The 27,034-nt window shown below is 51.9% G+C and overlaps 1 protein-coding gene across 4 annotated transcripts in view; it reads right to left on the bottom strand.

Moving 5' to 3' along the window:
* Positions 1-26,324, bottom strand: part of RFT1 (RFT1 homolog) — a 63,481-nt gene extending 37,157 nt beyond the window's left edge. For 2 of the 4 annotated variants that reach the window (XM_070577092.1, XM_070577091.1), the window contains exon 1: positions 3,692-3,822. In XM_070577092.1, coding sequence (XP_070433193.1) covers positions 3,692-3,754 — 63 coding nt within the window. In that variant the 5' untranslated portion in view covers positions 3,755-3,822. Of the gene's footprint in view, positions 1-3,691; positions 3,826-22,324; positions 22,544-26,189 lie in introns of those variants that run through there. The other 2 variants (XM_070577090.1, XM_008513137.2) reach the window with 2 other exon arrangements.
* Between the last annotated feature and the right edge of the window lie 710 nt (positions 26,325-27,034).

Below are 27,034 nucleotides of genomic sequence, written 5' to 3'. Positions count from 1 at the left end.
AAATAGCACACACTCAGCAAGTGGGAGCCTGCAGGTAGAGCAGAGTCACTAGGAATCAAAGGATCTAATTTCTCTGCCTAGTAATAAATATCTGGGAATTCTGATGACACTTAATCTCTTTGAACTTCAGTTTTCTCAATTAGGAAACAGAAAAGCCTGTATTTACTGAATATTTACCACTTCCCAGAGAGGAATTGAAATACCTTTCAAATGACAACTGCAATAAGATAAAATGGGGGGGGGGAGATGGAGTCCAGCTATTGCCATTTGAAAGGGATACACCCTGAGACTTGCAAACTGTCAGTTCAAGAAAACCACCTGAGCAAAGAATTCCTCCCCTGAGACAGTACAGGTTGCAACTAAATGGGGTTGGAAAATGGGGATGCTGGCTGAAGTATGAGGTGCAAGCCTCATTCCCCCTCTGCATCCTGGCAGAGCCAGAGGTGCAACTCAAGTGTATTCCAGAACAAATGACAAATCGCTTCTATGACAAGCCCTCTCAGAGTTACCCGTGATGAGCTGCAATCTGGAACATTCAATCAAAATGCCAAGGGACTACCATGGTCTAAAAATCTCCAGGGAAAGGTATGACCAAAAAGGGAGAGTACAGTTTAACACTGTCCCTGAATATCACAGAGCAGCAAGGTCTCCAAAGCCAAGATACAATCTTAACCTTCTATGGAGTCAAAGGTGACCTTTTGAGTCTGATAAAAGCTCTGTAGCTCTCCTTAGAAACATGCAGGTACATATTTATATACCTACACATCAAATTCTGTACTCAATTTCAGAAGTTTGAAGCCAATTCATGGAGCCCTCAATGGAAAAAGCACTCAGCTGAGAGTCTCAACTCGTTATTTAGCTGTTAAACCCATCCTCTTCTAATTCTTAGAAGCCTCAATTTCCTCCTTTGTCAAACGAGGCTGCGTATCTCATAGGGCTGATAACAAGGATCAAACGAGATCATTGAAGTGAAATCTTTTTTGAAAAATGCATACCAATGAAAGGCATTAATACTTTCACTATGGTCAGCTCAGAGTTAAGATAGAGAATTAGCTCTCAAATTCTTGCAGAATACAATGTAATTGCAAAGCTACCTCATGTGTTTGGAGTATAATTTGAGAAGGCACACAAGACCAAATTAAAACACTCAAGAAATCTAAAGATTATGGCTAGTTTTAAAAAACCACATACAGGGCCAGCCCAGTGGTGCAGTGCTTAAGTTCTCACATTCTGCTTCAGCGGCCCAGGGTTCACCAGTTTGGATCCTGGGTGTAGACCTACACGCTGCTTGTCAAGCCATGCTGTAGCAGGCATCCCACATAAAATAGAGGAATATGGGCACAGATGTTAGCTCAGGGCCAGTCTTCCTCAGCAAAAAGAGGAGGATTGGGGACAGATGTTAGCTCAGGGCTAATCTTCCTCAAAAAAAAAAAACAAACCCCCACATACACACATTTAATTTTTAATTTTTTATTTGCTGAAGAAGATTGGCCCTGAGCTAACATCTGTTACCAATCCTCCTTTTCGTTTGAGGAAGATTTGCCTTGAGCTAACATCTGTGCCAATCTTCCTCTATTTTGAATGTGAGTCACTGCCACAGCATGGCTGCCCATGAGAGGTGTAGGTCCATGCCCAGTAACTGAACCAGGGCCACTGAAGCAGAGTGCACCAAACTTAACCACTAGGCCATGGGGCCAGCTGCACATTATGTTAACCTTAAAGTCAAAGTTATCATCATTTAAGAAACAATATCTCACGCTATCTCCTTATCTCCTAATTTGTTTGAATAAAGGTTTGAGCTAATGAAGCTCTGAGGTTGCTCATGCTACCCAGTACTGGCTCCACATAGTGGCCCTTATTAGCAACAGTCTTCATTTAACTTTGTAAAGGACTTTACAGTTTAAAAAAAATTCTTTCACATCTGTTCATTATTTGACCCTTAAAAGCAACCACGTAAATGCACAGGAAGCAAGTAAGACTCAGAGCAAAGTGATTTGTCCAATGTCACACAGCAAGCAAATAACCCAGCCTGACCTTATGCGCAGGCCACCTGACTCCTAGTCCAGGGTGTTTTCTGCTAAGACTTGTTTTCTTTTCATGAAGCCAATCTGGATGGTAAGGTATCATCAAAGGTTGAACAATCAGCATTGTGGATAAAGCACTGAACTCAGTTGTTTACATTGTGAGATAAGAAAAAAAAAACTAGGTAAACTTAGGGTTCACCTAATTTAGGCTTAGGTGAATAGCTAATGTTTATTAAGCATATATCTCATGCAAAGCAATCTTCTACATGCTTTACATACATTACCTCTTTTCATCCCTATAATGACCATTTAAAAAAAATCCTTATTACATAATAAAAATAGCTAACATTTAAGTACTTATAATATGCCTGGCACTTACCAGGCATTTCATCTAATCTCCCTAACGACCCTGTGAGGTTGCATCATTGCTCTCGTTTAAGATGAGGAAACTGATACTCGGAAAAGTTAAGTGATCTGCACAAAGGCAGGCATCTAGCAAGGGACAAGGCCAAAACTTGAGCCCAAGTATGCCTGGTTCTTTCTCCTAGTGAAATGCTGCCTCTCTAAAATAAGGGGGAGGGTGGATTCAGGACTCCTGTTAGTAAGGGTTCAATGGCTCAAGAGTGAGACAGAGAAATGGAGCCAATTGACTTAGAATGACTACCTGCAAGAGTTAAAAGAATGTTTAGATACCATTTGAACCAACTGGCATGTACCATATCTGACAGATGATGCATTTTAGGGCCAAGAAGGGAAAGTGACTTGTCCAAGGTCACATAGCCAGAAGGAAGATTCAGCCAACATTTACTAAGTACATATTAAGAACCAGGCACTGGGGCCAGCCGGGTGGCACAGCGGTTATGTTCACACATTCCACTTCAGCAGCCTGGGGTTTGCCTGTTCAGATCCCGGGTGCGGACATGGCACCGCTTGGCAAGCCATGCTGTGGCAGGCGTCCTACATATAAAGTAGAGGAAGATGGACATGGATGTTAGCTCAGGGCCAGTCTTCCTCAGTAAAAAGAGGATTGGTGGCAGATGTTAGCTCAGGTCTAATCTTCCTAAAAAAAAAAAAAAAAAAAAAAGAGCCAGGCACTGTATTAAGGGTGCAATTATCTGAATAACCCCAACAAGCCTCATAACAACCTTAAGAGCTAGGTATTGTCTCCATTTTCCCAATGAGAAGCTGAGGCTTAGGCTTAATAGGTGAAGTCGTTTGTCATGCAGCAAGCACCTGGTAGAAACAAGATTTCAATCCAGGCCTGACTGCGCCCAGGTCCCAGTTCTTAGATATGCCATGCTGTCTCTCTGAACTCAGTGGGAGTCAGAGAGCCTGAAGGAGGTATTTGAGGGTCAGGGGTGGGACATGGAGAAAAGGAACTCCTTGCCTTAAAAATATCAGATTCTAGAGCACCAAAGGCACCCCTGCCACCTGATCTAACCCTCTCCTAGTACCATATGGGAAACATAATGCTCAGAAGGAAAGTGGCTTGTTTGCAGTCTCACAACTCCAGACCTAGGCGTCCGCCACCGCCTCCAGTTGAAACCCTCCGTAGCGGGGTCCACGCCCGGACTGGGTCTGCCCCGGGGCGGGCTCTTAAGGACCCCAGAGCCGCCTCCCCGCGAATGCCCGCTGCGGGGTAGGCTGGGGCCGGCCGAACAGAGTACCTGCAGGAGCAGACCGGAGGAGGCCAGTCGGGCAGCCCGGCCCAGCACCTCCTGGGGGCGCATACCCTCGGCGCCCGGGCTCTGTCACCAGGAAACGCCGCCGCCAGCCCGCTTAGTCGCGAGAAGATAGCGTCACGGAGCGACTCGCTCACTGATTGGTGATCTTCGGACGGCGGGGGCGGGGCACTAGGTGTTCTGGCCCTTTAAGTGGGTCGGCTGGGGGCACGTTAGTGAGCCAGCACCACGTCTCCTGTGTTTTTTGCACTTGCTTGTGCATGCTCTGTGCTTATTCCCTCGCTGTCCAAAATGAGTTGACTACCATGACCGATATTAAGAGACACCGTTAAAGTAGCCAAAGTCCCTTCTCTGAGGCGCTCAGCATGCCAACCAAGAAACGACTTCCCTGGCCTCGTTAATTAGATTCTTGCCATTTGGCCTTTGCTTACGAAATCGAAGACACCGCCCCCTTGATTAGGCTGCACAGGGATTGTCCCCATTTTACAGAGAAAGAACTGTGGGCCAGAAGCTAAAAACAGCATTTTCACATGGGTGGTTTTGTGTAATCCTTCCTAAAGCGCTGAGCATTGGGCCCTGTTCTTAGAGATGAGTAAGGTGAGACTTGGAGATGTGAAGTGACTTGTTCAAATCTACACAACTTGTACCTGCGTGGAGCCGACCCCAGGCTCCCTATCTTGAACTTGCCGCTCTAGCCTGCTACCAGTTGTGAGGACAGAGAAGAAGAGTGGTCGGGAAGTGCTTTGTAAAATATAAAGTGCCCAACACACACAATCAGCTGTTCTGTGGTTGTTCTTATTATCTACTATGCAACCCTAGGAAGCCCAGTCTTTCCCAGTCTTTCAGGCCTTCCGTGATTTGACCCCAACCTACTTTCACAACCACCTTACATCACCACTGCCCTTTCCCAACACACTCTAGGCTCTAACCTTTCGGAGCCCTTACCTGCCCCCAAACAGGCCCTATCTCATTGGCCTTTGTTTCTGCAGCCCTTTCTGTCCAAAGCACCTTCCCTGAGGGCACTCGCCACTCCTATGTGGAGGTGGGGCCTTTGGGGGGTAATTAGGTCATAGAGTGGAGCCTGAATGGGGTTACTGACCTTATAAGAAGAGACAAGAGGGGGCTGGCCCCTGTGGGCCGAGTGGTTAAGTTCACGTGCTCCCCTTCATCGGCCCAGGGTGTCCCTGGTTCAGATCCCAGGCACGGACATGGCATCGCTCATCAAGCCATGCTGAGGTGGCGTCCCACATAGCACAACCAGAAGGACTTACAACTAAAATATACAACTATGTGCTGGGGGGTTTGGGGAGAAGACAAAAAAAAGAAAAGAAAAAGAAGAGACAAGAGAGAGATGAACTCTCTCTGCCGTGCGAGGATACAATAAGAAGGCAGCCAGCTGCAAACCAGGAAGAGGGCTCTTACCAGGAACACATCAGCCAGCACTCTTGGCCTTACTAGTCTCCAGAACTGCAAGAAATAGGTTCCTGTTGTTTAAGGCACCCAATCTATGGTATTCTGTTACAGCAGCCTGAGCAGACGAAGACAGCACCTGTAAAGCACTTTGTAAGCCTTTATAGCTCTCAGCACAGTCAGCTTTGCAGTGAAGAGACTAGATACGTGTCTCTGTCTAAACAGCCCATGAGCTCCAACAAGGCAGGAGTGAAGCCCACGTGGCTTTGCCTCCTGCAACAGTGGCAGAGAAGGTCCCTAGGACTCCTATAAATGCCTCCTGACCTGTTACTGCTGCTACTGCTGCTGGAAACAAACTACTGGGCTCAAGGCCTGTGCCCTATCCCCCCACCCCCCACCATCTTGCCAGACTAATCGAGCTCTGTCTTATGGTGGAGGTTCAGAATGTCAGCTTTTGCCTGTGAAACAGACCTGGTCCTGGATCCTCATTCTGCTACTCACTAACTGAGTGACCTCGGTATGCTCACCTGTTAAATAGGGGATATTATCTGTCCTTCTGTTCTGTGAGGGTAATTGTAAGGATTAAAGCAGACAAAAGTCTGGCCCTTAAGGAGCTTAAAGTCTAGTGGAAGGGAGGCTGAAAAAAATCCTAATAAACAAATAATAAAGTTTCACACAATGATAAGGACTATGAAAGAATGAAGCCAGATAAGGTATTAGAGGCTCTTGGAGGGGGAGGGAGGGAGGAAGGGGTGCTGTTCTGGAAGGCAGAGCAAACCAGGCATGCACCTGGGACAGGAGTGTACCTGGAGATGAGAGCAAAGTGCTGGACGGTCGAGCTATTTGGCCTAACGGCTGAGATGCCCAAGGCCTTGACCTGGGCAACCTGCCCACCCCATGGACCTTGGGCTGGCAGGTGAAGTAGGCTCCCTCTTACTCCTCCACAGCTCATCCCCGGAGCAGAACCAGCCAAGAGCTCTTCATGTCCACATACTCCTAACCCTGGGCATCCAGGTGGGCTTGTCTGAGAGGGACAAGGGGATCATTTCACTGGGGGAAAGAAGCCAAAAGGGAAACGCACCAAGCTAAATCCAAAGGGCAAAGCCTCGCAGGAGTCCAGGGTACAGATCCAGAAGGGCTACTGGGCAGGGAGTCAGGAGACTTTTCCCCACATTCTGGAACCTAGGACATAGCAAGGACAGACTGAGCAGGTCCTGTGTGCCCAGAGCCATGCTGGGTGCTGGGGTGAGTTGGGGAGAAGGAACTGTGATGAGAGTCAACATGACTCTATGTCAGGCACTTGTGTGAGCACTTTAAATGCATGTATTAACTCCTTCATCCTCTCAACAACCCAGGAAGTAGGTATTGCAGATGAGGAAACTGAGGCACAGAGATGTTAAATAACTTACCCAAGGCCATTCAGCTAGTGAGTGGTCAAGCTGGTATTTGAACCTAGGTACTTTCTGACTCCAAAAGCTTGAAGATGTTTCTGCCCTCAAAAAGCTTCTGGCGCCAAGGGAGACCTAAGAGTCCCCATATCTAAACCACAGAGAACATATGTGGCATTGAGGGAGTGGACTCTGGGAGGGCTTGGTTGAGTTGAGTTGAGCCTCTCCCAAGCTCTCCCTCTGCCAGAGGTCCTGGCACCCCCAGGGCACGGCACACTCCATGGCCTTCGTGGAGCAAGCTACTGCCCACTGGCTGTTCCCTGTTTTGTACGGCCTGCAACTAACAATAGTTTTTACATTTTTAAATGGTTAGGGGGACAAATCAAAAGAAGAATATTTTATCACGCATGAGAATTACATGAAATTCAAATTTCAGGGTTCACAAATAAAGTTTTATCGGAACACAGCCACATCCACCCATTTGTTTACATACTGTCTACAGCTACTGTCTTGCGACAACAGCAGAATAGTTTGGCCCAAAAAGCTGAAAACATTTACTACCTGGCCTTCTACAGAAAAAGTTTGCCAACCCTGGTGATCCCCAATGAGCCCCAGCACCTGACATACAGTAGGTATTTCAATATTGAATGAATGAATACACAGATAAATTAATGATGAAGGATTAGGAAAGGAAGGAAGACAAATAAGAAGGGTTCTTTCCTGGGGGTCACCTGGTTTAGGGATCAAGTGATTCCCAGAGAGAGCAGACTGTAATTGGTGGTTGCTGAAGGAGCTGTTCCCTCAGGCTGCTCCCCTCCCTCCTGCCCTCTGGGTCAGGTGGCTTCCCCACCAGGGAAAGCTGACCTGAGCCGGCTATTTTATTACAAAGCTGGAGGGAGTGCCAGGGCTGACGCCAAGCGGGTCAGGTTCCCAGGGCAGCAGGGCAGGGAAGGAGGCTGCTAGCAGGCCAGGAGGCAGGGTGGAAGCCATGGCAAGTGAGCCTCCGACCTCAGGTTAGTGCCCGCGGGAGAGCTGGGTATGGTCCCCATATACTAGCCACTGGGTGGCGGGGTGTCTTGGGCGAGGGCCCTGCCCTGCCAAGGCTTCCTGCTGCCTGGAGGATCTCCACAGGGCCCCTCCCCACAGGAGAACCTCTGCCCCTCACTCAGAAGTCCCCTCGTGTGAGAACGTGGCTGTGCTGCTAATAGTCCACGTTTGCTGAGACCACATAGGCACTGTGTTGAGCACTTCACTCTCGTGATCTCATTTACTCCCACAGCAGCCCCACGAGGTAGGCACCATTATTATCCCCATTTTACAGATCAGGAAACTGAGGCTCAGAGAGGTTAACGGACTTGCCCAAGGTGTAGTAAATGGTAGTGCGAGAATTTGCAGTGGGCAGTGTGGCTCTTAGACCTTTAGCCGGGACTAAACTGGAGAGTTTATCGGTTTTTTTTTTTTTTTTTTGAGGAAGATTAGTCCTGAGCTAACATCTACTGCCAATCCTCTTTTTGCTGAGGAAGACTGACCCTGAGCTAACATCCGTGCCCATCTTCCTCTACTTTATATGGGGGACACCTGCCACAGCATGGCTTGCCAACGGTGCTGTGTCCGTACCCGGGATCCCAGGCCACCAAGAAGCGGAACGTGTGCACTTAACCACTGCACCACTGGGCTGGCCCCTGGAGTGTTTATTGTTAATGCTGATTCTCTGGCTCCATCTCGGCAGTTCTGATTCAGGAAGGCTGGGGTGGGCCTAGGACTCTGCACTAACCTGCACCCTGGGTGGTTCTGATACAGCAGACCAGGCTCTGAGAAGCACTGCCTGAGGGCAGATCTCCAGGCGCCCAGGAAAATCTGCCTCCTTTAGTGGGCTAGCAGAGTCTGTTCAAAGCAGACAAAGCAAGTCCTGAGATCTGCCCCCAGGCTTGTCCAGTCTGAAAGGGGTCTTGCTCTCAGAATTGGGCTGTGGGTCAGTGGTCAGGGCAGCAGGGGCTGGAGGTGGTGCCTGTGTGAGGGCCTTGGGGAAATTCTGTGCTAGGAAGGGTGTACAGTGCAACCCTGGGGTCCCAGGCTCTGTCCATATGGGTTAGGAGTGAGCAGCCCCAGGGCCCTGGCTTTGCCAGCTCCTCTGGCATTGAGTTTGTGCAGAGGTAAGAGAGTAACCTTCGAGGCCTACCTATCAGCATGGTTCATTTCAATGCAACTTCTATTCCAGAGCCACTACCCTGTGCTGGGCATTGGGGGGGTGGGGGGGGAGGCGGTGAGAGGGTGAATGAGCCACAATCACTGTCCTCTCAGAGCTCAGGGTCCCTCTCGGAGAGAACATGAGAACGACACCACGCAGGCGGAGGTGGAAAAAAAGGGCAAGAGGAATTCAGAGGTAGGGGACAGACCTTTCTGGCTGAGGCATCAGGGAAACTTTCCTGCAGGGGCTGTTTTTGAGCTGCACCTTGAAGGGCAAGAGGGCTTGGACATGCCAGGCAGAGAGAACAGAGGAGGGAACTTGCTGAACTTGTTGGAGGACCCAGGAAGGGGCTTTAACTGTCCTGGAGTGCAGAAGTTCTTCTACTGGTCTGTGGCCAGTGCCGAGCTGGGGGCCCTGAGAAGAGGAACAAGTTCACAGATGTAGACATGCGTGTGTGAATGAATACAAATTCAGGAGCATGTGTTCACATGCATGATGAGAAGGTGAGTGTGCATTTGCCTGTGTATGCAGGCCTGTTTGCCAGGGTCTGCCTTCAGATATATAAAGTCTGTGGGTGGGTGCATGTGTACATGCACATCAATGGGTACATGCTTGTGAGTTTATATGTGAGTATGGACGTGAAAGTGTGAATGTAAGATCCCGTGCAGTGCATGCAACATGTGAGCATGTGGGGTTATGAAGGTGTGCGTGTATGAAAGTATTCAAATATGTGTTCTGCTCTGGGGGTCAGCCTTCAGGCTTTCTGATTCTGGTCCATGGCCCCCATAAGTGTAATAATGGTTAATATTGTAGAGTCGGGTCCCTACTTTCCATGCATCACTTCCATTAATCCTCTCATCAATCTTATAAGATGGGATTATAAAAGTCATATAGTAATCTTATGAGTTATTATTCCCATTTTACAGATGAAGAAAGTGAGGCTCAGAAAAGTAAAATGACTTGCTCAGGGTTACCCAGCTAGTAGGTAGCAAAGCTGGGACTGAGCCCAGGATATGGGCCCTCTGAGGCCTCCCTTTATCATTTCCACAAGCTGCTTCTCAGTGATTTTAAAAGCTCCTGGTGAGGCAGTGCCCCTGGCTCACTCATGGCTGGCCTGGACCTGGTACAGACAGCCAGGGCTTCTCACATGCTAGGTAGGAAGGGACTGCCCCTGGGGCCTGGCTCTTGGGACCCAGGGCTACACACATAGAAAGGTCGCATATGGGTGAAATGAGGCTGCCCTTGTTTATGCAAAACCCCAAAGAATTTGGGCCAGAACGAGCAGAGGCCCCTGGCCTGTGCACATGTTATGTTTCCTGTCTTTGGAATAGCAGCCCAGCGTGGAGAGTTACCCCAGACTCTCCTGGGCCAGTTTTTCAAGGGCTACTCACAAGCTTCTGCCCCTGAAGAAGGCCAGGATCCCAGACAGGGGACCAGAGTGGAGCTGGAACCAGAGGAGGCCCTCCCTGGGCCCTGACAGCCTTTTAGCTGCAGCAGCAGCACCAACTTGCATTCCTTTCTTTTTGCATCGATGGCGCAAGTGCCATGTAACAAAACAAACAACAACAGCAGAAGAAGCGCGTCACACAGAATCATTTTGCCCATCATTTGGCGATGGACGGATTTAAGTTCAAATGCCTTTTGGGCGAGTCATATCATTTCTCTGAGCCTCCATTTCCTCATCTATAAAATGGGCATAATAATAACACCTGCCCTTGGGTTATGGTGAGAATTAAGTGAGGTAATGCATGTAGAGGCTTCCACACTGCCAGGCACATGGAATGAGCATGCTCAACAAATAGGAGTTATTGGTGTTGTTGTGATCGCATTTACATCGACAGGGCTGACAGCATTTTGCCCTGTGACCTTGGAAAAGCATTTAATATTTCTGGACCTCCATCCTCCACCCCAATAGAGATTCTTTTGACTTTTTTTTTGTTAGGCTCATTTAAATATTTTAAAATATAATTTATTTTCACAATTCTGTACTATAAAATTCACCCCTTTTAAAGTACACAATTTAGCGGGTGTTAGTATATTCACAGAGTTTTACGACCACCACCACTATCTAATTCTAGAGCAATTTCATCACTCTCAAAAGAAACCCCATACCCATTAGCCGGCATTCCCCTTTTCCCCTACTCCTCAGCTTCTGGCAACCAATAATCTATGCTGTGTCTCTTTGGATTTGCCTATTCTGAACATTTCATATAATTGTAATCATACAGAATAAGGGTTTTTGCATCTAGATTCTTTCATTTAGCATAATATTCTTGAGAGTCATTCATGTTTTGGCATGTATCAGTACTTCATTCCTTTTTATTGGCTGACTAATGTTCCATTTTATGGCTACACCACACTCTGTTATCCATTTGTCAGCTGATGGACATTTGGGTTGTTTCCACTTTTTGGCTATTATGAATAATGCTGCTATGAACATTTGCATGAAGATTTTTGTGTGGACATGTTTTGAGTTCTCTTGGTATGTACCTAGGAGCGGGATTGCTGGGTCTTGTGGGACTCTGCTTGGGGCATGAAGGTTTGCCCTGCTCTGCCTCCCAGGGCTGTCACACTGGAGCGTGTGTATGAAGGAAGGGACACTGCTCCAAAAGGGGAGGAGGCACAAACTGGACAAGGGCCTCAGGTTTCAGAGGCTCTGTCTGTGGAACGTACCCTCCCAGGGCCTGCTCTGCCACACCCAACAACAATGTGATCAATACCTGGCAGCCAGAAGCTGACTGGGCGTGGCAGCCACCTAGGTCAACAAAAGAGCAGGCACCCCTGGGTAAGCACCTTCAGGGAGTCTCAGTGTAAACCCACCACCACCTGGCCTGGGCCAGCCACACAGACCCTGGTCATCTCCAGGCAGCTCTGCAGGGTGAATGCTGGAGACAGTGAAGCTTCTGGGGCCTGAGCAATAAGGGGTCTCCTCTGCTCTCACTGCTGTGGGCCCTATGCATGTCCCTCGACTTCTCTGAACCTCAGTTTTCTTATCTGTGAAATGAGAGGACAATTGCACAATCTCTCGAGGTGGTAGTGAGGCTGAAAAGAAATGACACATGCAGGGGGTTTACACAGGTTGGGGCAGAGGAAATGTTCACTAAATATAACTCTTGTGTTGTTTTTTTTGTCATCTGAAAACTGAGAGGGATGAGATGATCTATAAAGGCCCAACTCCCCTATAGAAAAGAGAGGTAATAAAGAGCTAGGGGCACCCCCACATCTGATGGAAGGAGCAAAGAGAGGGGCCAGACTCTCCCAGCCACATCTACCTCTATGGGGAGCAGCTGCCCTGAGTTCAGGGTTACTCAGAAAAAAAAGTTCAGGGTTGCAGAGGCAGTGGCCCCAGCTCGGGCAGCCAGACCGTCCCAAGGATCCCTTCTGCCTCTGTGGCTCTCTGGTCTCCATCCTGGCCTCGCCTCAGCCCTCCCAGCCCATGCCGCAGTGGCCAAGAGACTTCTCACTGATCTGCCCAGCTCGTGGCTGAGGGGAAATGTGTTTCCAGATAAGGTGAAAATAGATCCTTCTCCAAATATGTTCACTGTGGTTAAGAAAAATAAATAGAACTAAAAGGGAAAAGAGAGCAGGGAGCAGCCATCAGATGAGGCCGGGCCTGGGCAGTTCTGGAAGGACAAGATGCCAGATGGGTGGGAGTTGGGCTTGTGCAACATATGGGTGTGTGTGAATGTGAGTGAGTGTGAGTGTGTGCATGTGTGTGTGACTGAAGGAGTTTATGCATGATGACATGAGGGAGCATGTGTGACAGTAAATGTATGTGTATGACTGTGCATGTGCCAGTGTGTGAGTGTATGTGTGAGAGTGTGTGTCTGTATGAGTGTGTGTATGCAGGTTGAGTGTGTGAGCACATGTGTGAGAGACTGTGTTGGTGCATTTGTGTATATGGTGAAAGTATGTGAGCATGTGCAAGCATGAGTGTGTGAGTATATAAGCATTGTGTGAGTCCATGTGTGAGTGTGCATGGATGTAAGTGACAGTGTGCGTATATGGCAGTGTGCAAATGAACGTGTGAGTATGTATGAGTGCAAATGTGACTGTATGCGTGTGTTCATGCGAGTGTATGCAAACGTGTAAGCACCTGGGCATGTATGAGAGTGTGTATGTGAGTGTGAATGTGAGTGAGAAGGTATATGAGTACATATGTGTGCAAGTCTTCACCTGTGTTGTGTGGTGTGTGTGAGCAAGTTTATGTGAGTGTGTACATGCAGGTATAATAGTGTGTGCACACAGATTGAGTGTGTAAGTGCATGTGTGAACGTGTGTGAGCCTATGTGAGTGTGCATGTGCGTGTGCTCCTGTGTGTGGGGTGCCCTAAGTCACGTGCTATGGGAGGTGGCCCCAAGGGAGGGGAGAATTCTCTGGGCTTAGTCACTCATGGCCCAGACACAGCCAATCCGAGAACATATTTCAAAACAGGCCTGGTTGCATTTGTCATGGAGACTTCCTGGTACCAGGAGGCTGACAAGGCTTCCTAGAGTTGCAGCTTGGCAGGGACCTCTTGGAGGCATAGAACATCGGAAACTGAAAAGATCTTGGAGCTCCTCTCCCCGAAGACTTCGTGGTACAAATCGGGAGACTGAGGCCCAGGGTGACACAGCTTTTGGGGGCAGAGCTGGGCTTAGAACTCAGGCCTCTGCCTCTCTGTCCAGTGTTCTTCTTGTGCCTCCCACCAAGATATACTTTCTGCCTCCCTGGTTATCATTCACTCATTCATTCAGCAAATGTTTACCGAGTACATACTAAGTGCTACACACCAAACTGGGCTCTACGATACAGGCGAGAACCCTGCCTCAAGGAGCTTTCCTCCCGGTGTGGGAAGGTAGACTGTAAACCAATAATCAAGTTGATAAAACAATTCTAGGTCCCGATAAGTGCCTTGAAGTCAGGAAGGCAGGGCGATGTGATCCCAAGGCCTACCTCAATGGGGTGGTCAGGGAGGGCCTCTGCAGAGTGACACAGGAGCTGAGGCCAGGGTAGGGGAGCCAGCTCCTCACAGCTGGGTATCCAGAGCTATTTCCTAAGTGACCTTATAGGGGCAGGTGGAGCTGTCAGAAGCACCGCAAGTCAGGAGGCCTCAGCAGCTACCCACTAATCCAATTCTGATAAGAAGTGATGGAGAAAAACCTCCTCCCTGCGGGACTAGAGGAATCCTCCCTTAGAGAAGGCCAAAGCTGGGAGCAAGTGGGCCCAAGGCTGCTGGGCCTGGAACCACTGTTGGGGCCATGGAGGAACCGTCAACTGCCATTCAGGCCCTGAAGCTCTGGTCCAACCTTCATGAAAATAACAGAAACCACTGATGTTAAATAACAGTAACTACTGATGTTAGTCAAGTACCAGTCAAGTACATGTTAGCATGTGCCCGGTACATACCAGGTGCTTCAGGTATATCATTGCATTTAACCTCCTCAACACACCTTAGCAAATGGGCAGTGATGTCACCCCCATTTTAGAGAGGAGGAAAATGAGGCCCTGTTGAAATAACTTGCACAAGGTCACACCATCAGGAAAGGGCAGAGTTGTCATTTGCACCCAGGCCTTTTTGACACCAAAGGCCAGAGCCCTGTGCACACACAGCAGCCCCTCCTGCCCACCTGATCTTTACATCTCACTGACCTGAACCCTGTTGGCACACTGGCCCCCTGAGATCACCATGCCTGCCCTTGGAGCTCCTACCAACTCAGGTCTTCTGACCTGCCACATAGTCCTGAATCATGCCACCGTTTGTAAGGGCCATAATCAACATCGTTGTCCCAACAGCCCCTACTATGTTCCTGGAATGGTGGGACCTTTATGTACATGATCGAGGTCTTCACAAGAACCTTCAAGGTCAAGATTATGTATCTCATAGCTGAGGAGGTAAAGGGACCTGCTAAAGGTCAGGCAACTGTGGCGGGGGGTGAGTAACCTGACCCCACAGCCTAATAGCCCCATCCCTTCCCACAGTGTGCTGACAAAGAGCTCAGCCTGCTTCACTTCGTTTAAGCCTCAAGAACAGTGACTCATTCTTGCCACCAGCCTTCACTGTGCAGGGTCCAAATTCATGCCTTAGAATGCTTCAAATGACAGAAAATCCATGACCTTTGGAATCACTCTCAGACACTTGAAACCCCTAATGTTGAAACAGTGTATACCAAGGTTTCTCCACATCTATTCCTCAGGGCTGTGGGGTAACAAACGTAAAATGATACAGCCCCATCTTAGTGTAGGGACCCTGGGCAAGTGACTTAACCCATCAGTCTTGATTTCCCCATCTGTAAAATGGGGTTATATGATAATACTCACCTCACAGATTTGGAGTCAGGTAAAATCAAGGTGATATAATGGTGCCTGGCACACAGTAGGTGCTCAGTAAAGATCTGTGGGTCCATTGGTTGGTTGAGTTTTGGCCTCAAGACCCTGAGGGGCTGGTGCTGTTTGGAGTCTAAATGGTGGGGTAGAGGTGACAACTTCCTTGGTTTCTGGTGCCTTGTAGTGGGCATCAGTCCTCAGCTCTGTCCCCAAGTCCCTGGTGTGTGGGCCCAGCAGACCCCCAGCTCTCCTTCTGTGCACTGTAGGGGCAATGCGTAGGCCCCAGCCTCTCCAGTTCACAGACAAGCTGGGCAGAGGAAGCGACAATTTTTCCAGACAGCTGTGTGCCCCGGGCTGCAGCCAAGGGAGGGAAGTGTGCACTCAATGGGGAAGTTGCTGCCACAAATGCCCAGTTGAGAAACACGGTGGGGAAAATCCACCAGGCTGCTGGGCTCTGGGGAGGCGGATCTCCAGGAGTGCTGCATGCACTACTCCCTCCTCCTTTGTCCCTTTAGCCTGGGGGTGATGGTGCCTTCCTGCTGCTGCTACTCTCTGGGCTGCCTTTCCATTACCTGTGTAGCTTCTCCACTTTTTCATCACCTGTGTAATGGATTCCCTACACTCAATTCTCTCTATTTGAAATACTTCGAGTGGCTTTTCTTTTCATGTTGGACCCTGAAGTCTAGAGAGATAAGGCCACTTGTCCAGGGTCAAAGGGCTTGCCTGTGGCACCCATCCCCTGCTTCCCCAGCCCCCTCTCTCTTTGGAGATCCACCTTCCTCACCCTAGTTCTGTGCTAGCTTACCTCTGCTTTGTGGAGGGATGTCTGGGAATGCAGCGAACTTACAAAACCTCGTCAATTAATTCTCCTTGAAGTATTACTGCCTGATACTTGGGTCACCCAGAAGAAGCTAGACCCTCACTGGGCCTGTCCAGGGGGATCTGAGGCCAGAGGAGAGATGCAGCCACATATGGAAACATTGCCTAAGGTGTCTCTCTTCCTGTCCCCTCACCTTCCACCTTCCACAGGCTAAACCAAGCCACACAGAAATGTGGGGAATGCAGCCTGAAGAGGCTGGCCCATCTTCCACAGATAAGGATCAGAGCAGGGGAAGGGTGAGGAACGACTAAAGGCAAACATGGCCAGGATGGGCACATTCCCCTTCTGTGTACTGTGGCAGGGGGTCGCAGCAGATGGTCCCTGAGAACACTTGTTCTCTGAAAGACCACAGATCTGTGACTCTTAGAGCAAGGGCATGAATTTCCCTGGGATCTGGTCCTGATTCTGATCCCTCCTCTCTCTGGCCTTACTGTGCCCATCTGGAGGGGCTAGTCAGGCTGGTCCAGAGGACCCTGGATGTGTAGGCTGATTTCTCATCCACATTCAGGCCACGATCCTCCAGAAGCTCCTCTCAGGAGTCTGCTGACCTCACCATCCCTGCCCACCTGATATCCTGTCCAGCCTGCTGTCCCAGGCTGGAGCCCACCCAGCCCTGTGCCTGCTTTTCCCTGTAGCCCAATTTTTATGGGCCTAAGAGCCCATCAGCCGTGAGGCCAGACCTCCCACCCCTCTGGGGCCAGGAGTGATTCCAGCTGTCAGGGGCTCCCCTTTTTGCCCAGTTGAGGGCCGCTCCCTCTCAGAGGAATAGGAGGAACCACGTGGCCTGAGCAGAGGTCCACTTGGGTCTCCTACCCCACCTCCTTCCTTCTGTCTGGGGTTTTTCCTTTCCAGAAATAAACAGGAAGCCGGGCCAGTTTCTCGAAAGATTACAAGAAAAGTTTCTAGAAAGACTCCAAGAGAGGTGCCGAGCAGAGAAGACGACTGGTCTGCGTCCCGTGGGGGCCGAGGTCAGGCCCTTCCAAGGTTTCTGTAGGCTCTCAGCTCTTGGCTTCTCAACTCGAGCAGGTTAAAACGCACCCACTTCCCACATAAAACACTTTATAAGAGTTGAGGTGTGCTACAGTTGACAGGTTGTCCTAATATTACACTCTGCAGACATTTAATGAAACAGGTAGGAATTTCAGGCTTCCTGTCACTGAACTCACCCCCTCTGCTGTGTGATCTCAATTTACTCCTCAAAACACTGTACTACTGTTAACCCCATTTTACAGGGGAGAAAACAGGATGAGAGAGGCCCAGCACCTTGTCTAAGACCACACAGCTTGGTCTGCCTCTCCCCACAGACTGGAGCTCTGTCACCCTGGATTCCTGGCTCTGCCCTGGGGACTCTGGAGCTGGGGCTTCAGGCCTGTGGGGCTCATGCCTCATGAGAAGAGCTCAGAGCTGCCAAATGGCCTCATTGCTGGACCAGAGCGTCCTCCCAGCCCATTGAGGTGCTTGGTTCTGGTTCCCCAGGACTCCTCCCAGGAGTGAGCTGCAAGGCACCGGTTTACCTGCCAGGAGCCCGGAGATAGGAAAGCAAAGACCATAAACCACCAGGAAGCCCATGTAAATATTTTATAGCTGGGACAGTAAATAATGCATCTCCCCAGACACATCCGACCTAGTTCACCTGTCCCACATCCAGCACCTAGGACACGCTGCCTGGGCCCGCTGCCTGCCTTGGTTTTTTTAAACAAATGCCGAGGCCCAGTGCTAGGCACTTTCACATGCACCATTTTCACTGCCTCCCCTTTGCTCAGGCTGCTCCCTCTGTCTGGAACACGTTTCTCCCTAAGTCTGGCTAATTCATCCTCCTCCTTCAGGAGTCTCCTCCTTCAGGAGTCTCCTCCTTCAGGAAGGCTTCTTTGATTTCCTGGGTGGGTCACAGGTTCTTCTGATTCTCACAGTACCTGGGCTTCCCCCACGTGGGCTCTGCTGACTCTGTGTGGTCATTTCCTGGTGACCTATCTGTTCCCCATCTGTTCAGCTCCAAGAGAAGAATCACATCCCTGGAGCTGAGTGCAGAACTTGGCATAAAGGAAGTACTCCATAAATACCCTTGAAGGATGGAGTAATCCTTAAATAGGTCTGTGGGACAGGCGTTATTGTGTTATTACTATTATCCCTATTTTACACACAAGAAAACTGAGGCCCAAGTAGCATTGCTGGGGTAGACCTCCCACCTGTCTGATCTTGAGTCTAATGCTTTCTCAATAACCCCTTGGGGAATGCCCCTGTCCCCTGCAGACCTCAAGCTCCTTGAGTCAGGGACCCTCTGTTTCTGCTCAGGAAGGCCCTTGACCCCTGCCGCAGGCTCTGGCCCCCAGTGAGCATTAATCCACGTATTTGAATAGCTGCAAAGGGCAAGACAGAGGTCAGGATCTTGTCCTTGTCCTTGACCTGTGAAGGAATGCACAGTGAGCGCTTTGGGAGCAGGAGGCTGGGTGAGGGGACCTGGGGTATCCAAGCCCCAGCGCAGCCCTGAGAAGACAGGTGTCTGGGGAAGGTCTGAGGTCCCAGATGGAGGCACTTGGGGAAGGTGCTCAGATCCAGCAGCCCAGATGCCTTCCATCCAAAGGCACCGTGCCACTCTGGGGCCAAGTCCCTAACCAGGCCATTGCAGCCTCGCAGGAACCTGAGATGGGAAGATGGATGATCCTGTCTGCCCTCTCCCCATCCTGTATCAGACACTGAGAACGAGGACAAAGAAATCAGGGCATGGGCAGTGCGAGGTGGAACGGGACAAGGACAGCTTTACACAAGAAGCCCTGGCCTGACTCTGGCTTCAATCCTCGGCAGAAGGTGGGCTGCAGAAGGGAGGGTAAATGGGTTTCAACTGATCTATCAATTCCAGCTGGTTGCCAACGGCTCCCTGGAGCTGTGTCGAGAAGATTCTGAGCTGTATCCCTCCAGGCTCAGCAAGAAGTGCTGTGATCAATTAGCAATATCTGCCACAAGCACAGAGGGGCACAGTAGCCCACCTCAGAACCTGCCACCCCTCCTTTCACCTCTCCTCAGCTCTCAGCACAGAGCAGGGACTAAATAAAGGTTTGTGGGCTCATTGTTGATTACCAAGAAGGTCAGTGCAGAAGTCATTTGGAGTTACCATTTGTGGAGATGGAAATATGAACACATGGGCCCTTTACCACTGCTTCCCCAGGAGCCAGAAGGGAAACAGCGAGAAGAGAATGAGAAGGAACGACAGTGTATGAGAACTCAGATGCCCATAAGAACTTCCTGGCAATGTGGACCGAGGCCCTGAGCCCAGGGACAAGGGCAGGCATGGCACTGCCCTCACCACTCAGCAGGAATCAGAGTTTTCCAAGGCAAATTCCAGAGATAAATCTTGGCTAGGGCCCAGGTGGTGGGGCCTTGTGCTGCAGGAGGCAAGGCCCAAGGCTTCTAGGCCAGGTAGACTCAGGCATCTCCACTGGGCCTGGGAGGTGCAAGGGGCACAGAGGAGTCCTGGTGGAGCTCCTGCATGAGCCCCTGCCCTCACACACTTTCCCAAGTTGTGGGGGAAGAATCTTGTGGGGGCAAGAGCAGACAGGGGCAGGCAAGATGCTCCCTCTGGGCTGAGAAAATCTGGGCAGGCCCCAGGGGAGGGCAGGGCCAAGAGGACCGAGTGAGTCAGCCAGACTGTACGTGCCTACCCTTGTTCCCCCTTTACTGCCTTTGCTGTGGGGCCACAGAGGCAGGGTCTGCACAAGCCTTCACAATTGGGGAATGAGCCTCTGGAAGGGGAGCTCTGTGCTTCCCGTGCCAGCTGCCAACACCTCCACACCCAGCACTTGTCTAACTCCACCCAGGCCACTTACCAACTGTCCCACCCTTGCTCCTGTGGTTTTAGGGGCAGCCTGGCCTAGTGGCTGTGAACTCTGGCCTGGAATTCAGAGTCGTCTGGGATGTGAGGCTCAGTTTGGCCACATCCTAACCATGTGACAATGAGTGTGTCATTTAGCCTCCCTGGGCCTCAGTTTTTCCTCCTGTAAAATGGGGCTAATGACGGCACCCATATCGCAAGAGCTTTGTGAGAAGCTTGTGAGTTAATGAACATCAAGTGCTAGCTAAGGCCCTGTAGGTAGTGAGCACTTGATATGTGGGGGCTGGAAGTACTGTTCTTATTATGCTTCCAATCTGAGACCAAGTTCACATTCCCCACATCCTCTGCAGAGTCCAGATTCCACCCAGACTCCCAAGGGACCCCTTCCAAGACTGGTAGGCATGTAGGCTGGTGGAGGGCCCTGGCGCTGGGGACTTGGGATGCTCTGACCCTGCAGGCCTGGGGCAGAGCAACATGGGGTGGGCAGGGGCTCCCTGCAGCCTTGTGTCCCGTGGGCCTGCTGAGCTCTGGGCTGTGGGCAGAGACGGCTGTCCCAGGCCACCTATAATTACCTCTGGCGGAGCTCTGCAGCATTGGGCAGGAGCAGCAATTGTCAAGTTTTATTTTGATGCTCAAACAGTGCCCTTGGACAGCCTCACACCAGCTGGCCATTGTCAGACACGGATAAAGTTCTTTGGGGAGGAGGAGGTCCTTCCGAGGAGACTAACCTCTGAGCGCAGGGTCCAAGGGTTCAGGATCCCTTGGTCCCCACAGACCCACCTCTGCTCAGGCCCTGGGGCAGAGGCTGCTATGGGAAGCCTGGAGCAGCCGGGAAAGCCGATGGGGGGCACTCCAGGGCCTCCTGGGCACAGTGTGAAGGCCGACTGTAAAGCACGCAGGAGGAGAAAGGGACCCACGGGGAACTCTCCATCCTTGTCCTCCTCCCGTCTGTCCCCTCTCCCCTCTCCGCCCTCAGCTGCCCAGGCCTTATGTGGGAAGATGCTGGCACAACTTCCATTGGGGTGGCTTGGAAGAAGGGTGCCTCAAGGGCAGATCTGAACCTGAGTCATTTCTGGAGGTCACGCACCCTTGCTTGCTCAAATCTGGCCTTCTTCTCACCCTCCCACAGGCACTTGCACACTCATGCTCTCCCACCCTGCTCCCCTGACTCGGACCTGTCACACACAAGAACGCATGCACATATACATCCTTGCACACTCAACCATGTCAGCCACTTCCAGGGTGATACTGACCTCCCACCCAAATATTCGCCATCCTGAAGCAGCGAGAAGGGGGACTGCAGGAGTCAGGCTCCAGGTGGGGGAAAGGATCCCGTGTGTGTCTGAGTGCTTGTGGATGTGCTCAGGCATTAGCACAAGTGGGTCTGCCCTGAGATGTTTACGCACGAGCTGCTGATCCTGATTCTTTCCAGCACGTCCCCACCTAATGCATCATTCTCCCCAGGGCAAAGCTGGGGTGTCTCTGGATCCCCAGAGGGGCTTCCAGGGCAAGGCTGGCCAGTGCTGCAGCTCAGTGCAGTACAAGGAGTCCCAGAGGCCCAGGCAACCTCAGCCAGCTTGACTTCCATGGAGCTGGAGCTCCTTGTCCCTTTGCACGTGGAGGCCCAGGACACTGGGGAAGCCAGAAAATGCATGGTGGATAAATGCTGCTGAGCAGTCTCTGGGCATAAGGGTACCACCACTGGACAGCCAGTCTTCACTAAGCACCCACAGTGTCCCTGGCTCTTACAGGGTGGGGGCTGTGTGTGGTGGCACAGGGAGTGGTCAGGAGGAGAGGACATGGCCCACCTCTAGGGAAGGAATAAAGATAGACAGGGTCTAAGGCTCAACACCACAGGCCTCAAGAAAGTCACATGCCAAAATGATGACACCAGGCAGCCCAGAGACCCACAGGCAAAGGTTCCAGAACCAACAGTGAAGAAAAGGAAGGGTGTTTGAGGCAGCCCAGGAGCCGCTTATGCACACCCACACCCTCACCCATGACCCATGAGTCTGCTGGTCAAAGTCCCAGCAGGACTGAGCTGCCAAGTTCCCAGAGCAAAGGTCAGAGGGGCGAAGACTAGTGAAGGCTCCCTGGACTCACACCCATGTGTGCCCTCTCATGTGGGCAAACCTTGTGCTCATGCAGCAGGCTGTAATCAGCCTCAGGCACCGCCTTGAGGGAGGGAAGCTGCGCATGTGGGCAGGTGGAGGTCTCAGGCTCTATGTCTCCATCCCTGCACTGCCTGCCTTTCCAGCATGGGGCGGGGTACTCTGGGCCCTGCCCTATTGGCCCACAAGACCCAGGCAGCACTCACATGAGTAATAAGGGCCCTGCCTTCACTTATCCATTCATTTAAAGGTGCTTGTGGCAGTCACTTCTTCCTCCAGGCCTTTGCCTTTGCCGTTTCCTCTGCTTAGAATGCCCATCCTCTGAAATTCTCCCCTCCAGCTTCTGCCTGGAAAACCCCTTTGCCAAGGCTTCATTTCCCATTATCTTCAGCACAGACCCAAAGGCAGGCCCAGGCCTTTGCATGGCATCCAAGGCCAGAGAGAATGTGAATCCCCCACTGACCCCTGGGGTATGCCATGCACCCCATGCTCTGGCCGCACAGACTTACCCGGCTGTTCCCTAGAACTGGCCTTGGACGGAGTGAGTTCATTAGCTCCAAGTCTCTCCTCTGGCTGCTCCTTCTGCCTGGAGTGCCTTCTCTGCCTTGTCACCACTGCACAAGAAGAAACTCCTTGTCCGTCCTGGCCCAGGCCTGGGGCACCTCTGCAGCGGAGCCTTCCATGCTTCCTCAGCTCTGGTACAGCACCTAGCACATAGTAGGTGCTTGCTAAGTGATTGCAGGAGAGAAAGAACGAGGAATTACATTCTATTCTTGGCTCTGTTAAAGTCTGTTGCTGGTATTCTGGGCAAGCCACTTTGCCTCCTGAAACCTTAGTCTCCCATCTATACAATGGGAGTTAGTTTGCATGAAGCTTCATGCAAGAGCCTTAGATTTTATGCGGAGCACTTCAGGTCACCCCCAAACACACCCTGATAATAACAAAATTAAATCATATAACAGAAATAGCAGTAATCTATCAAGAGCTCACTCTGATCCAGGCCCTGTGCTAGACTCTCCTCATCTACATTCCTTGAGCCTCTGAGGGGCTACAAATAGCCCCATTTATAGATATAGTTGAAGCCAGAGAGGGGAGGTGACTTGCCCAGGGTCACACAGCTGAGTGGCTGAGCTCCCTGCAAGAAGACCAGCCCCCAGTGGCTCCAGGGTACTCCTGACCTCAGGCCACAGCCTCCCAAGCTCAGCTGCCACCCTCCTACACAAGCTGTAAGGATAGGCCCTTTTGCTAAGGCTTGCTCCTGACTCTCAGGAGGCTCAGGCTCAGGGCTGGGAAGCCCACGGGCATGTGGAAGGGACAGGGAGCCCTGGAGGGCAGTCACCCAGGCATGGGCAACAGGGAGGCTCAGCCCAGCATCCCTGCCAGGCAGAGGAAAACAGGTGCCTGGCCTCCCAAATGAGGCTGGACTCCATCCTCTCTTCTGGTGGGGACAGAGGCCAAAGTCCAGGCTGCCATCTGGGCCCAGCCCAAGCAGTCTTGCAAAACACCTGCCCCTGTTCTGGTTTCCTGAGAAGGTGCCCTGGTTATGCCCCTGTCAGAACCAACTGGTGGGCAGCAGAGCCAGCACCCACCACAGCATCCATCCTTTGTCTAGGGAAGGGGCCGGGGACCCTCTGTGGGACACGTGGACAAGCCAGGCCCTGGGCTCAGGCCTCTGTCTCACTCAACAACCTGTGTGGCCTTGGGCAGGAATTCACTTGAACCTCAGTTTCCTCATCTGTGGGATGGGATCAGAATGCCTGCTCTACCCAGGTGTAGGCAGTTAGACAGCAATTAGAGGGCTTGCCGTGGTGCCTGGGGGAGGCTCCCAGCCAAAGGGTGAAGAGAAGAGCGTGGCTGCGCAGAACTGCAGCACCTGATCCCTGCACCCCTCAGCGTGGCTTGCTCCCACCCGAGCTCCCATCAGACGCTCATGCACACTCGGGAAGGAGGGAGAGATGTGACAGTGAAGGTAGTAATCCTCCTACTCCTTACCCTCACTTGGTCAGTTAATCCTTGTGACAACGGAGAGTTGAGTTTCTCATCATCCTTCCATCATGTTTCAGAGAAGCTGAGCTACCTGCCTGAGGTCACACAGCCAATGAGGGCTGAGCTGGGAAGGGAACCCGGCAGCTTGGGGCCCAGGCTTAACCACTAGGTGCCCCTGCCTCTGAAGGCACCAAGTCTTCCTCCCGAAAGCCTGGAGGCTGCAGCCTCATACAGACCTGGGGTCCTGGCTCTGGCGAGTGGCCTTGGCAATGATGTCGCCTCTCTCAGCCTCAGTTTTCTCACTTATAAACTGGGGCTGCCCTTACTTTGCAGGTTGCCCCGAGCATTAAACGAGAAGCTGCTTTTAACTCCTCAGCCTGTCCCTGGCAGGAGCCAGTAGCATCCTAACGATAGTGTAATATGTACCTCCCTCATATGGATGGAACTGTTGAGGACCAGAGAGGCAAGGGCCTGCAGGATCCTGCAGCAAGTCAGAGGCATGACAGGGCCGAGATCCCAGCCTCATGGTGCTTGCCCAGGCTTCTCCTCAGGCATGTCTATCAGGGGCCTGTGTAAGCCTCAATTCTGCCACAATGCCCACTCCTGACACTAACTCGCTTGTGTGCACTTATGCCCACCCTTGTCTAGTGGTTGGTCCTTTCCAGAAGCTTCACCTCACAACCACCTCCCATCAGACAAGACCTCAGTTGCTAGGGTTCCCTCTGAGCTGGGGCTCAGCTAGGGAACCTGGATCAGTGGGGGAGCCTGAGGGTCCAGGCAACCCAAGACCCAGAAGCCCTGGGGGAGGCAGATCTGGGGGGCAGTTGGTGGTACCAGCTCCCAGGTGAGGCTCTCCAGGGCAGATGGGACAGGGCTGCAGGAGTCATCCTGAGGCCCCCTGGTTGTCCCTCACCCTCACTTCTTCCTGGTCACCCTGTTCTCTCTTCCTCAGAGACCTGAGGACTGAGGTGAGGCATTGGACTGGAGCTTGGCAGCTGGACAGGGATGGGTAAGGAGGCAGAAGGACCATCCCCCAAGCCCTAGGTGGGGGTATTCCCCAGGGATGGAAGACACACTCTGCCCTGATGTTGGAGGTCTGCCTAACCTCCTACAAGGAGTTAGGGAAGGCTTCCTGGAGGAGGCAGTAACTAAGCTAGGACCTACCTGAAGACTGAGGAGTTAGCTAGGCATGGTGTGTCAAGCAAAGGGAACAGCATGGACAAAGGCCCGGAGGTGAGAAATTGCAGGATGTCATCTGGTAGGAACTGAAAGAAGTTCCTCTCACTGGAGCTGGGGGGCTGACAGGGGCAGGAGAGGTGGGGGCTAAGCCAGGCCGGGCTGGACGGCCATGTCAGGACTTTGTCCTTTCCCCTGAGAGCGCCATGGTCAGCTTCAGGACTGAGGGGGAGGAGACCTTGACACTCGAGGAGGACTGTGTGGCTGCTGTGAGAAGGAACTGCTGGGGGTGCGGAGGTGGAGTCCTGAGTAGAGAAGACTGCAGGTAGCCAGATGAGAGACACTGGTGGCCCAAGCCAGGGTGGTGGCAGTGGGTGCAAACGAATGGAGAAGTCAGACTGGAGACTGAGGCAGTGAGGGGACAAAAACCTGTACAAGCTTCCACAGTGACCTGGGGCCTGGCTGGGGTGGTGACCTTTGTGTACATGGGAGGTTAAACATGGGGAACCGGGCAGATGGCCTGTGTAAAGCCAGCCCAGGGGCTGGGAATCCTTTCTCCCCTCCCCCCACCCCCCTTCCTCAGAGCGAAGCTTCTGCCTGAGAGAAGAAAAGTTCATTTTCTTCCTTTGTACCACAGATGTGCCATGCACATCCACAGAGTGCCCCCCACAGTGGGTGTAGTTCTTCAAAAGCCTAGGGGGTAGTGGAGCCTTCCTCGGGGCCTTCTTTAGATTCCCCAGGTGGTGGTGGCGGGTGGTGTGGAAGGAGGGGGCTTGGAGAACAGGAGGGAAGACCGGGCATTTCTGCCAACCCTTTCCCTCCAACCACTCCCCTGGGCCCAATGCAAACACATCAGCTGGCACCTAGGCGCACACACAAGAACCCAAAGTCAGATTCCACACAACACTCCCACTCCCACCACAGCCCCTGTAGCCCAGCACTCAAACCCACTCACGCTCAAGGTCCCCCCTCAACCTTCTGGCTTTCCCTCCAGAAAGATGCCCCCAAGGCTAGGAGTGGCCCACACACAGGGGAGCAACCCTCCCACCCCATAGGACAGACCAGCATGGTGGCTTTGCAGCATGACGGAGCTAGAGCAGACATCAGCATGAACTTCCCAGGCTTCCAGGTTGTGAAACCTGAGGCCAAATTGAAAGTCCAGTTCATCTTCTTTGCAAGGCCCCTAAGGAGGGTCCCAGATTTCCTCCACACCTGGCAGCTCCTAGGATCCTGGGCCCAGGACCTGAAGCTGAGGCCATAGTTCCAGTGCCCAGCCTGGGGAAGCCTGGTGCAGCTGGATTCAGCTGGCCTGAGTCCTCTCACCCCACTGGCCTAGAATGGGAGTGTAAAGGGCCCCACATGAGGGCTTAGATTATGTACCCTAGCCCTTGACCCAAATGCCACTCCCTACCCAGAAATTCCAGCCTTCTTTCTCCCCTCCCTCCACTGCCCTGGGATGACTGCCCAGTGACCACTGGCCCTGAGGGGCTGGTCTGGGAACTGTCTGTGTTTCTGGCCCCAAGGGATCACCATTCCTGCTTCCCAGGCCTGCCCAGCACCCTGGCCACCTGCCTAGCCACTGTGGCCAAGATGACCACAGCCTGTGCCCACAGAAGCCTGTGGCCAGAGGCAGAACCCAGGCGTGTGAAGGTGGTGGGGTGGGCAGTAGCCTGAGGGTGACTCGGCTCCCTGGGGAGGCTCCTCCGCTGCCAACCTCTGCCTCTGTCCACCGCAGGCTGCTGGGCTTTGGGGAGGAGGTGTGTCTCTGCCAAGGGAGCTCACAGTCTGGGGGAGATGGACATGAACAGACCAGCTGCCCGTTTATAGTGCTGGGCCCTCTGCACCCAACATCTCAATCCATCCTCAGAATAGCCCCGAGGGGTGAGGATTTTACAGCTGAGGAAACTGAAGCTCAGAGAAGGCTGGCACTTGCTCAAGGTCACACAGCCAGGTAGCATGTACTTCTCACTCTGGAGCCTCTGTACCATGTGGTCCATGCCTCAGGAGAGGCCCTGGACAGTGGGGGTGGGGTGGGGTAGAGTTGAGGGGTGAACTCA

The sequence above is a fragment of the Equus przewalskii genome, chromosome 15, assembly GCF_037783145.1.
Source record: "Equus przewalskii isolate Varuska chromosome 15, EquPr2, whole genome shotgun sequence".
NCBI classification, from domain to species: Eukaryota; Metazoa; Chordata; class Mammalia; order Perissodactyla; family Equidae; genus Equus; species Equus przewalskii.
This window is presented reverse-complemented; position numbering and strand designations above follow the sequence as displayed.